The 12,907-nt window shown below is 46.6% G+C and overlaps 1 protein-coding gene across 3 annotated transcripts in view; it reads left to right on the top strand.

Moving 5' to 3' along the window:
* The window catches only part of prkar1b (protein kinase, cAMP-dependent, regulatory, type I, beta), a 375,815-nt gene that overhangs the window by 288,063 nt on the left and 74,845 nt on the right, over positions 1-12,907 (top strand). For all 3 annotated transcript variants that reach the window (XM_072481561.1, XM_072481563.1, XM_072481564.1), the window contains one exon: positions 5,230-5,351. In XM_072481561.1, the coding sequence (XP_072337662.1) occupies positions 5,230-5,351 (122 nt within the window). The remainder of the gene's footprint in view (positions 1-5,229; positions 5,352-12,907) is intronic.

The following is a 12,907-nucleotide window of genomic DNA, read 5'->3' as shown; positions in this document are numbered from 1 at the left end:
TCCTGCAGCATTGCTACATCGGCTTTCAAACTTTTAAGATGTGCAAGCACCCTTGACCTCTTGACCGGACCTCCTAGCCCTCTCACGTTCCACGTGACTATCCTTGCTGGGGGTCTCTCACCCCCCCCCCACCTTTCTTATCCACCATCACCATACCACCGGGCGCTGCCCCATAAGCCTGACCCGCCCCTGTCCATTGTTAACATTGAACCCCTTTCCCCCCCCCCCTCCCAAGAGCCCCTCCTACAAAAACATCGCCCAACATCCATCCCCCCCGGCTCACCTCGTAGGCCCATTGAAGCCTGCTATCCAGGCTCCAACCCGTCCGCAGCCCTCCTCTCACCTCACCCCTGTTCACTAACTGACTTTAGTTAGCTAGCGCGGGTGGCTCCCCCCGCCAAGACCTCTCGCCCCCTTCCACCAGTCCCAGAGAAAGAAACACCGAAACAAACCCAACAATCCAACCCCTACAATCACTTAACATATCATTTAACTGTCGTAACACAGAATGCCATTAACTTGAACTCTGTAACAATGCAAAGAGAAGTAAATTTCAATACAAATCAGTAAAAAGAAAGTTGTAACATTTATACATTCTCCAGCCGTTCAAACACAGTCCACAGTCTCTCTTCCAGTTCCGCTCTTCACGTCTGTCCCAAGCCTTCTGCCCTCACGAATGCCTCCGCTGTCTCAAAATAAAAGTCTTTGGCGTTGTATGTTACTCTCAACTTCGCCGGGTACACCACACCAAATCACACCCCCTTCTTGGACAAAGCCGCCTTCACTCGCCCAAACGCCGCTCGTCTTTTTGCCAACTCCACCGTCAAGACCTGGTAAATCCGAACCACAGTACCATCCCACAGCACTTCACGCTTCTGCTTCGCCCAGCTTAATACCTTCTCCATGCAAAACTTATGGAAGCAGATAATTACTGCCCTTGGTGGCTCGTTCACTTTGGGCTTCGGCCTTAATGACCAATGAGTTCGGTCTAGCTCGTACAGGGTGGGGCTCTCACCCTCCCCCATCAGCTCCGCCAACTTCTTAGCGAAGTATTGCGTTGGCCTTGGGCCCTCTGTCCCTTCGGGCAAGCCCACAATTCTCAAATTGTGCCGCCTTGAGCAGTTTTCCAAGTCTTCCAGCTTTGCTCGGAGTCCTCTGTTAACCTCCACCACCCTCCGCAGTCGAGGTGACCTGGTCGCTGTGTCGTGACACTGCCTCCTCCACCTCCTTCATCTTCTCGCCCTGCTCTCTCACCTCGGCCGATGCCTATGCCACCTCCACCCTCATCGGGCCGATTGCCTCCTCCACCAGTGACCTCAACACGACCGCCATCTCTTTCCTCAAGGCCTCCATGTGCCTCACAAACTGTTTTTCCAGCTCCACCGCCATCACCTCGGTCATCTTCTCCACCGTAAGTAGTGCAGCCCCGCCTTGCAGTCCGGCTTCCCCCATCCTGTCAACACGTTTGCTTGTCTTCTCCTTCGGCGGCGAACCCGCGTTTCCTCCTTTCTTCGACGCTGCTCTTTGCATCCTTTAGCGGCTTATTGTTATTTATCTTCTTTCTTTTCTCCTCTCTCTCCCTTCACCCTCCTGTCCTTCATCAATCTGACTTATTCAGATTCAGGACAGAAAAAAACAACTTTTACCAAACTTCCTTAAACCTTCTTTCTTTCTCCTCTGCATTCACCCAGAGCTCCCCTGGGACCAGGCTTGATTTTACTTGATAATTAAAAAAAAAAATTTTTTATAACAATACAGCGCAGTACAGGCCCTTCGGCCCACGATGTTGCACCGAAACAAAAGCCATCTAACCTACACTATGCCATTATCATCCATATGTTTATCCAATAAACTTTTAAATGCCCTCAATGTTGGCGAGTTCACTACTGTAGCAGGTAGGGCATTCCACGGCCTCACTACTCTTTGCGTAAAGAACCTACCTCTGACCTCTGTCCTATATCTATTACCCCTCAGTTTAAATGTCCCCTCGTGCCAGCCATTTCCATCCGCGGGAGAAGGCTCTCACTGTCCACCCTATCCAACCCCCTGATCATTTTGTATGCCTCTATTAAGTCTCCTCTTAACCTTCTTCTCTCCAACGAAAACAACCTCAAGTCCATCAGCCTTTCCTCATAAGATTTTCCCTCCATACCAGGCAACATCCTGGTAAATCTCCTCTGCACCCGCTCCAAAGCCTCCACGTCCTTCCTATAATGCGGTGACCAGAACTGTACGCAATACTCCAAATGCGGCCGTACCAGAGTTCTGTACAGCTGCAACATGACCTCCCGACTCCGGAACTCAATCCCTCTACCAATAAAGGCCAACACTCCATAGGCCTTCTTCACAACCCTATCAACCTGGGTGGTAACTTTCAGGGATCTATGTACATGGACACCTAGATCCCTCTGCTCATCCACACTTCCAAGAACTTTACCATTAGCCAAATATTCCGCATTCCTTTTATTCCTTCCAAAGTGAATCACCTCACACTTCTTTACATTAAACTCCATTTTCCACCTCTCAGCCCAGCTCTGCAGCTTATCTATATCCCTCTGTAACCTGCTACATCCTTCCACACTATCGACAACACCACCGACTTTAGTATCGTCTGCAAATTTACTCACCCATCCTTCTGCGCCTTCCTCTAGGTCATTGATAAAAATGACAAACAGCAACGGCCCCAGAACAGATCCTTGTGGTACTCCACTTGTGACTGTACTCCATTCTGAACATTTCCCATCAACCACCACCCTCTGTCTTCTTTCAGCTAGCCAATTTCTGATCCACATCTCTAAATCACCCTCAATCCCCAGCCTCCGTATTTTCTGCAATAGCCTACCGTGGGGAACCTTATCAAACGCTTTGCTGAAATCCATATACACCACATCAACTGCTCTACCCTCATCTACCTGTTCAGTCACCTTCTCAAAGAACTCAATAAGGTTTGTGAGGCATGACCTACCCTTCACAAAGCCATGCTGACTATCCCTGATCATATTATTCCTATCTAGATGATTATAAATCTTGTCTCTTATAATCCCCTCCAAGACTTTACCCACTACAGACGTGTGGCTCACCGGTCTATAGTTGCCGGGGTTGTCTCTGCTCCCCTTTTTGAACAAAGGGACCACATTTGCTGTCCTCCAGTCCTCTGGCACTATTCCTGTAGCCAATGATGACATAAAAATCAAAGCCAAAGGTCCAGCAATCTCTTCCCTGGCCTCTCAGAGAATCCTAGGATAAATCCCATCAGGTCCCGGGGACTTATCTATTTTCAGCCTGTCCAGAATTGCCAACACCTCTTCCCTACGTACCTCAATGCCATCTATTCTATTAGCCTGGGGCTCAGCATTCTCCTCCACAACATTATCTTTTTCCTGAGTGAATACTGACGAAAAATATTCATTTAGTATCTCGCCTATCTCTTCAGACTCCACACACAATTTCCCATCCCTGTCCTTGACTGGTCCTACTCTTTCCCTAGTCATTCGCTTATTCCTGACATACCTATAGAAAGCTTTTGGGTTTTCCTTGATCCTTCCTGCCAAATACTTCTCATGTCCCCTCCTTGCTCGTCTTAGCTCTCTCTTTAGATCCTTCCTCGCTACCTTGTAACTATCCATCGCCCCAACCGAAACTTCACACCTCATCTTCACATAGGCCTCCTTCTTCCTCTTAACAAGAGATTCCACTTCCTTGGTAAACCACGGTTCCCTCGCTCGACGCCTTCCTCCCTGCCTGACCGGTACATACTTATCAAGAACACGCAGTAGCTGATCCTTGAACAAGCCCCACTTATCCAGTGTACCCAACACTTGCAGCCTACTTCTCCACCTTAACCCCCCCAAGTCATGTCTAATGGCATCATAATTTCCCTTCCCCCAGCTATAACTCTTGCCCTGCGGTGTATACTTATCCCTTTCCATCATTAACGTAAACGTCACCGAATTGTGGTCACTGTCCCCAAAGTGCTCTCCTACCTCCAAATCCAACACCTGGCCTGGGTCATTACCCAAAACCAAATCCAACGTGGCCTTGCCTCTTGTTGGCCTGTCAACATATTGTTTCAGGAAACCCTCCTGCACACATTGTACAAAAAACGACCCATCTATTGTACTCGAACTATATCTTTTCCAGTCAATATTTGGAAAGTTAAAGTCTCCCATAATAACTACCCTGTTACTTTCGCTCTTATCCAGAATCATCTTTGCCATCCTTTCCTCTACATCCCTAGAACTATTAGGAGGCCTATAAAAAACTCCCAACAGGGTGACCTCTCCTTTCCTGTTTCTAACTTCAGCCCATACTACCTCGGAAGAAGAGTCCCCATCTAGCATCCTCTCTGCCACCGTAATACTGCTCTTGACTAGCAGCGCCACACCTCCCCCTCTTTTGCCTCCTTCTCTGAGCTTACTAAAACACCTAAACCCCGGAACCTGCAACATCCATTCCTGTCCCTGCTCTATCCATGTCTCCGACGTAATATTTTTTTAATACCCAGTTTTTGCTTGCTTAATATCCTTTTAAATTTCGTCCCTCTAAATTTTCTGCACTATTGATTCCTCAGCATTTAACATAAGCTTCGTCTTTTTTTACATTTATCCTCTCTTTTTAGGCTTCAGTCGTGAATTTCCCTTTCAGTAAGTGCAGTGTTTATTCATTAAGCACAGATGAAAGAAATTTGCATTTACATAATGCTGTATCACACCTCTCTAATGTTCTAAACTACTACTCAAACTTTGAATTACGTGCTTTGAAGTGGGATGATTGTTGTTACATCGGCAAAAACTATAATTGAAGAAAATTGAACATTTTAAAAATAAATTTAGATTACCCATTCCTTTTGTTTCCAATTAAGGGGCAATTTAGCGTGGCCAATCCACCTACCCTGCACATCTTTGGGTTGTGGGGGTGAGACCTATGCAGACACAGGGAGAATGTGCAAACTCCACATGGACAGTGACCCTGAGCCGGGATTGAACTCGGGTCCTCAGCGCCGTGAGGCAGCTGTGTGCCACCGTGCCACCTGAAAATTGAACATATAACAATTCTTTAAAGTCAGTCTATTGAACGTGATACGTAGTTCACCTATCCTCTCCAGCCCACACAACCCACCCTTCATCCAAAACAGTAAAATGACAAAAACGTGCAGTGAATGAACATAAGAAATATATCTACAAGATACATTAACCATTGTAAATGATGAGGTTTTTTTGCACTTTGTAGAATCATTGGACAAATGGGAGCGTTTGACAGTAGCTGATGCACTGGAACCTGTCCAGTTTGAAGATGGGGAGAAAATTGTGGTCCAGGGTGAACCAGGCGATGACTTCTTCATTATCACAGAGGTAATATTTTAGGATGAGCTGCACAAAACTTGTTGCTTCAACAGCTACCGAGTTGAGAAGGAATTGTATGTTCTGTAGCTAATGTCAGTTAATTCTGAAGCTGTCAAAGCAAACTATTTGAACAAGAAAAGTTCTTATTCTGTTTTCCTAAAACATTCTTTATATTTACTATTTCTGACTAAAGCGAAGCACTTTAATTTGAATTTGATAGTCTTAATGTCTTATTGTGTTTTTTTTAAATCTCATTGAGCAACTTACAAAGTCATCTATTTAATTTCATTGCTTTCTACATGCATACATTGCCATGCAACATGCATGTTTCTTAGTCTTACATTACTATGGCAATGAGGAGGCTGATTTCAAATGTGTTCTGCAAACTTGAGGCTTTATGCATTAGAATTGAAATGGTTAAAGGGTGATCTGGTGGAGGTCTTGAAGATTATGAAGGGTAATAAGATAAAAGTGAGGACAGCAAGATGGTGATGAGCGGGCACACATTTACAAACATCACTAAAGAAATGTAAGGAAAAGCTACAACAATTGTTTACAGAAGATGGTATGAAAGTAGAATTTTCAACTGCAAACTGTGGAATCTGAATCCATCAACTCTTTCAGGAGGGGGCTAATTGGAAGAAACAATATTAGAGTTTGAGGGTCAAGTGAGAGAATGGGATTACACTAGATGTTCATGTGGAGAATAACACTGGTGCTGCAGACTTTGGGAGATAGACTGGCTTGAGTATGAGTTGCTCGAATCTGTGGGTTGAATTTTACAAGGATGCATGTTACTCGCCAGTCTGATTGGTCAGCAGGAATGAGTAGTAGGCACAGCTAAGCCTGCAGGCAACACCACAGGAAGAAGAGCAATGGATCCTGGACTGTTAAGTTCGGGCTTTTAGGGCAGGAAAGGATCAGGCCCTCGAGGGAGGACGGTGGGACGGGGTTTTGGAGACCAGGCAGGGAGACAGCACAAAGTGGGAGGGTGGTTATATCATCTTTTTGGGGGGGCGGGGGGGATGCCCCTGATAAGCACAGGGTACCCCCATAAAAAATGCACTACCTCCTTCCTTATTTTTCGCTCCAGATGGTGAAGGGGCAAACACCCCACTCTCCCCCACCTGCCCACACTAACCGCACAAGCAGTGTAATATTTGGGTTAATTGGCTTGTTAAACTAAATTGGCAGGCAGGCTATTGATTTCAGCTCCTGCCTGCTGCCGCAATATGGCGACCAGGTATGGGGTGGGTGGGAAGGCAGTGGGCTAGCCACCCATCATATTTTACATGCCCCGTCCCGCCAGCCAAAAACACATCTGGTCTGGGGGTGGGTGGGAGTATATTCTGTGCTCACTACTTCGTGACCCCTGCTGGGGGATTATTGGTTGAGAGCAAAATTGAGCTTGGCTTTGATAACCCCTGTAGTCTGATGGGCTAGCTTTTGCAATTGAGGCTTATATGAAAAATAATGAAGATTTGATGGGCCAAATGACTTACTCCTATGCTGTAACAACCTATAGTGCTTTAAATTTTTAACTTGATGGTGTTTGTAATAATATCAACCATTTGAAGTGGAAGATTTTGTTGTTTGCCCGGCATGATATCTAATATATTTTTCTGGCACTAATTATTAGTACAGAAATCTGGGCATGCCCTTTCCATTATGCCATCCTCTTTGCAAGACTTCCATGTGTATCTAGGTGAACATTTCTTGAGAGATCCTGACAGATGCATCCAGTTTTGGCTGGTTCTGTCCACATGCAAAGACTCCCCATGCTAGCTGTTTTGTGAGCAGATGGCATGATGGGAAGGGCACACCCAGTATTCAGTGCACTTCAACGCCACACTTTCTTTTTCCAGAAATAAGTGCAAAGTGATAAATTCCAGAATCAGTTCTCCAAGCTGGTGTCTGATCACCACAATCTGGACAACACCTAGCTCTATCTTGTTGGCAAAGACAGAATTGTGTGGATTGAAGCAATCTGGGTTCAATATTTCCATGGTCTTCGGCATAAAATTTAGGAAATTCTTTGATGCAACTGTGCAATTATGCCACATAACTTGCAGATACAATTCTCTGAGATTTCTGGTGATTTTTTTCATTCTCACTGGATCTAAAGCTGATGCATCCAAAGGGCTCCAAAATGTGTTCCGTTTTTCCCTCTACATTGGGTTGTAAGGCAGAACAATATTTTCTACCCCTTTTTGATGTACTTCCTGCAACTCTACATTCTACTGCAAATGCTTCAGCTATGCTGCCTCAGACTGATGAGATTTTCTGGTTCAACATAGCTTCTCCTGCTTGGCTATGCCTTTTCCCAATGGGGAGATAGAAGCCTCAATCTGGCCAAGATGAACAGCTGGAGCGAGATATGAAAACACAAATTCTGCATAACCATGAGACTTTCTAGGGCAACACGGTGGCCCAGGATCGATCATGGCTCCGGGTCACTGTCCGTGTGGAGTTTGCACATTCTCCCCGTGTTTGCGTGGGTTTCGCCCACACGACCCAAAGATGTGCAGGGGAGGTTGATTGGCCATGCTAAATTGCCCCTTAATTAGAAAAACGTAATTGGGTACTCTTAAGTTTATTTTTAAAAAGCCATGAGGCCTTCTGGGCGGCACGGTGGCACAGTGGTTAGCAATGCTGCCTCAAAGCTCCAGGGAACCGGGTTCAATTCCTGCCTCAGGTGACTATGTGGAGTTTGCACTTTCTCCCCGTGTCTACGTGGGATTCCTCTTGGCGCTCCGGTTTCCTCCCCAGTCATCCAAAGACATGCAGGTTAGGTGGATTGGCCATGATAAATTGCCCCTTAGTGTCCAAAAGGTAAGGTGGGGTTACGGGGAAAGGATGGAGGCGTGGGCTTTTGGGGTGCTTTTTCCAAGGGCCGGTGTAGACTCGATGGGCCGAATGGACTCCTTCTGCACTGTAAATTCTATGTTATGTTTCGTTACCAGGGTAGTCCAGAAATTTAATATTTTGGCCTTAGACATTGAAGTGTCAGGAGTAAAAACAGAAAATGCAAGAAAATCTCAGCATGTCTGGCAGCATCTGTGGAGAGAGAAACCAAGTTAAAATGTCGTCCGTATGACTGAAAAAGAGCTCAGCCAAGAGTCTTCATTCCTCAGTATCTTACTAAGGTCTAGAGTTTGACTTCTGGACAATTCATTGTGCATCTTTTTTTGTGGTTCATCAGTAAAAAACCTGCACCACCCATGGTGAAGATATTTATACTTACTGGGTCAGATGTGCCACTATTACATCTTTATGATATCTGGCCAATAGATATTTTTGATTTTTGTGTTTTGTCTTGGCTTGGCAATTTTCATCGTGTGTCCAGACTAACAAATACTAAACCTTATCTCAGATTGTTTTAAATTACTGATTCTATCCTGTGCCTCCATAGGATCCTCCTTGTCTTTGAAATTGTTTAAACAACACTGTGAGTGTAATTGGACGGCCTTGTACGCGATGAGGCCGTTAAATCCCGCGAGGCTGGCAGTGCCAAGGTGCCAGGTTGCCTGTGCCAGGGATCGGGCCTGGGAGTGCCCTGCCCTTATGAGGTGGGGTAAGGGGGGCCCGAGGACACCCTAAGAGGTAGGTTAGGGTAGTGAGGGTTCCGAAGGTCGCAGTGGGGTGTTCAAGGAGGTTGATAAATCAGGCGGCATTTAAAAATGGTGCCTCGATCTCCTGTACGAGGCTCCCGACCGATACCATAAAAACATTTGTTAATGGGACCATTTTTGGCACTAAAGGCGCTGAGAAATACCCCGCTACATGCGCCAAATGTGGACTCTTTTGCACGTTAAATTGCGGTTTGTGACTAGACTTTATTATCTGCTTCAAATGTAAAATAGACTTATTTTTAAAAACGGATTCTGTCTCATCTTGGATCTCGAGACAGAGAATATTCCCCTGCAGGGAAATAATCAAAATAGGAACGCGGATATGGTATTCCCAAAAGACTAGTTGGTTAATACTGATTTAAAGGATGCCTACCTTCATGCTGTGTTGAAATTACTTGGGCTAGCAAGGCAAGATGTAAATTGCAGATGTAAATTTTATTTTGGCAATGTGGTTCTGTTTCATGGATAATCTCAAATTTTTGCAGAATGCCACATTGTGCCACTTGTACACAATGATTGATTAGTCATCAGATCATTCCAGTTCAATTTACTCCAGCAGTGATTGTTAATGTCCCAGCCGATGAAGCTGTGGCTCAGTGTTTAAGTGTTAAGATGTAAATGTTCTCCAGTTAGGGTTAACTCTTAACTTGCACCTCCTCAACTAACAATGATGACAAATACCTTTTCCACAGGATAGGAGCAACTGGCATGTAAGCAAGCTTGAGATTGCAGAAATATGTCTATCCCTATTTCAATAGCTTTTTCTAACTCTTGTGGCATATTTCAAATGCCAAACATTCAACTAAACCAGTGGACCAACAGTTTAATGTGTCATCTGAAGAATTGCGGTATGGTAATCCAGCATTTCATCAGCACTGCCTAAATAACTGGGTACAAATCATGGATTGGAGCATGAATCCGCAAACATTTAATTCAGCAATGAAATCCACTGTGCCAAGTTGACACTTGGAATGGGAATCGTGTCTGAACTCCTGAGGCCAGACGAAATGTTGCTTTATTAATAGAATCATTGGGTTCACTGTAATTATTATTGAGACCTTTTGTGCCTTTCATTCTTCTGTACATTTCCTTTATTTCATTCAGCCATGGGGTGTGGTTGGCGCTCACAAGTCAAGCACTTAAGTGTCCATCTTTAATTGCCCTTGGTTAGACCATGGTGAGCTGCCTTGGACAGCTGTAGTCTATTGTGTGAAGGTATTCTTTTAAAAAAAATGAAGTTTTACATAATAAACTAAAAAAATACCAAGGAGAATGGAAGAGTGCAAGAAATTACAAGCAAATATAAAACAAAAAACACGTAATTAACTTAAACGTTATACCGAAGCTCCCTCACAGCTGACACTGCCTAGATCTTTAAAAAAGGGAAATAAATGGTTCCATCTCAGGTAAAACCTCTCCACTTGACCCCCTAATGGTGAATTTGATTTTCACCAAGTATAGGAATGACAATAAGTCGCCCAACCAGGCAGTGGCATTGGGTGGAGTGGGAGATCCCCAACTGATCAATATTCGCCTCCGGGCTATCAGTGACGCAAAGGCGACAACATCTGCCTCTACTCCAGAGTGAAACGCGGGTGAATCTAAAATCCTAAATATGGCTACTGGTGGACATGGGTTTAAGTCTACCCGGATTATCTCTGGCATAGTACGAAAAAAGGAAGCCCAGAAGCTGGCGAGTTTGGAGGAGGACCAAAACATTTGCGTACGGTTAGCTGGGGCAAATGAACAGCGATCACATCTATCCTCAGCATTTGGAAAAAACGTACTCATCGTTGCCTTGGTCAAGTGCGCTCTGTGTAATACCTTGAGCTGGATTAGGCTCAACCGGTCACATGATGACATGGCGCTGACCCTGCAAATGGCCTCCCTCCAAGCCTCACTAGTAAGTACAAGACCCAGCTCACTTTCCCATCTCCCCTTGCTCTGTTTAGTGGGGAGGGATCCAACGAGAGAATATGGCCATATTGGCTGAACCAAGGATAAAATCCTCTTCGGACTTCAGATGGCGGCCATGGAGTGAGTGGTCGCACACAGTGCAGTTCCAGCTCAAAGGCGTCCTTTTGGGCCCTTTATACCCGTTAGTGGAGTAGCTCCGACAGGAAAGGGGATGTAGAGGGAGAGGTTTTCTCCTAGATTGACATGTCTACTGGCAACCAGACCCAGCAAAAAAAAGTTAAAGCCGTGGCTAAGGAATTGGAGGGGACCTGTGGCGCGGCAACAATTGCGAGAATGGCGGAGGGGGAAGGGTCGTCGCTCGTGGAAAACCCTAGATGGAGCAGTTTTTGGACTTCATCAAAGACAAAATTTTGCCAGCAAAGGAAGGAGATGCATGGCACCTGGTCAAAGGCCATTGAGGGAGCAGTAGCACTTCTGTGAGGATCAATGGACAATGTAGAGAAGTGCCTTGAGGCACAAGAGGCGACGACAGGCGAGGTGGCGAAGGTGGTGTCCGACGAGCAATTGAATCGTGTCCCTAGAGGCGGAGGTGGGGATCTTGGGGGACCTATGCAAGTCGCTGAGAGTGAAGGTCAAGGAGCAGGAGAACAGGTCCAGGCAGTAGAACCTACGAATTGTGGGTCTGCTAGAAGGTGTGGAAGGAATGAGCGCCACAAAATATAGGGGGGGGCGGGAGAGAAGAGACGTGGAGGGGTGTAGGGGGGCCTTCGGAAAGGAGCTGCCACGCTGGAAGGTAATGCTGGTAAACGGAGGTGAGTTGGGTGGGAGACCGCGAGGGGTGGCCAGGTTTGCGAGGGGGTGAACTGGGGAGGGATAGGGGAGAAGGGAGGGGACGGGGGGATAGCGACGTGGCAAAATTGGAGACTGAGCATTTCTCGGTCAAATGCTGCCTTGATGTCAAGGGCAGTCACTCTCGCCTCATTTCTGGCATTCAGTGCTTTTGTCCATGTTTGAGCCATGTGTGTGAGCATTCTGTCCCGATGTATACTTCAAAAATGAAAACACATTTTTTCCAGACATAAGGGCCGGGATTCTCTAATCCTGCAGCCAAGTATTGACGACGGCGTGAAAAGCGGCACGAGCCACTCCAGCATCAACAGACCACAAGTGACAGGTATCCACCCTTCCTAGGGGGCTAGTACGGCTCAGGAGTGGTGTCCGCAGCTCCGGCACCCGAAAGCCGGTTCACTACGGCTGGCGCGAGTCCGCGCATGCGCGTGGGTTCCCGTCCCCGCGCTGGCCCCCAGGCAATATGGCAGCTCCCTACAGAGGCCCGGCACAGAGGAACATAGGCCCCCACGGAACTAGCCCGCCCACCGATCGGTAGGCCCCGATCGCGGGCCAGGACACCGTGGGACCCCCCCCCCCCCCCGGGGTCGGATACCCACGTCGGATTTCCTTCCCTTAGCTGACACCGCCTCCTCTACCACACCTGCTGGCAACGAACAGATCCTTGGATAAAGACAGAGTCTCCATCTTACATAGAATCCTTCTTCTGACTCTCTAAGAGCAAACTTAACCTTCTCTAGCCATATCCTCCAACCTAGGTGTCGGCGCCGCCCATCTTGATCCCAGTAGGATTCACTGCCGGACAATCAGAATGGCGAAGGCCACAACATTCGCTCTTCTTCCCTTCCAGTAGCCTCAGCAGCTCTGAAACCCTGAAAATAGCCACCAATGGACATAGCACCATCCTCACCCCCAAAATCTCTGACTATTCTCAAAAATTAATGCCCAGAATCCCCCAACTTCGGGCAAGACCAAAGCATGTGAACATGGAGACTGAGCGTGGTCATGGGCAGAGAAGGGGGCCCCTTGCACACCTCTCGCATTTGTCCTCAACCTCAGGGAAGAACCCATTCATGTTAGCCCGAGTCTTATGGGCCCTGTGCACCACCTTAAATTATATCATCCTGGCACAGGATGTCGAATTTGCCTGGTGCATAAATTCACTCC

This window comes from Scyliorhinus torazame, chromosome 17 (genome assembly GCF_047496885.1).
Source record: "Scyliorhinus torazame isolate Kashiwa2021f chromosome 17, sScyTor2.1, whole genome shotgun sequence".
NCBI lineage: Eukaryota > Metazoa > Chordata > Chondrichthyes > Carcharhiniformes > Scyliorhinidae > Scyliorhinus > Scyliorhinus torazame.
This window is presented reverse-complemented; position numbering and strand designations above follow the sequence as displayed.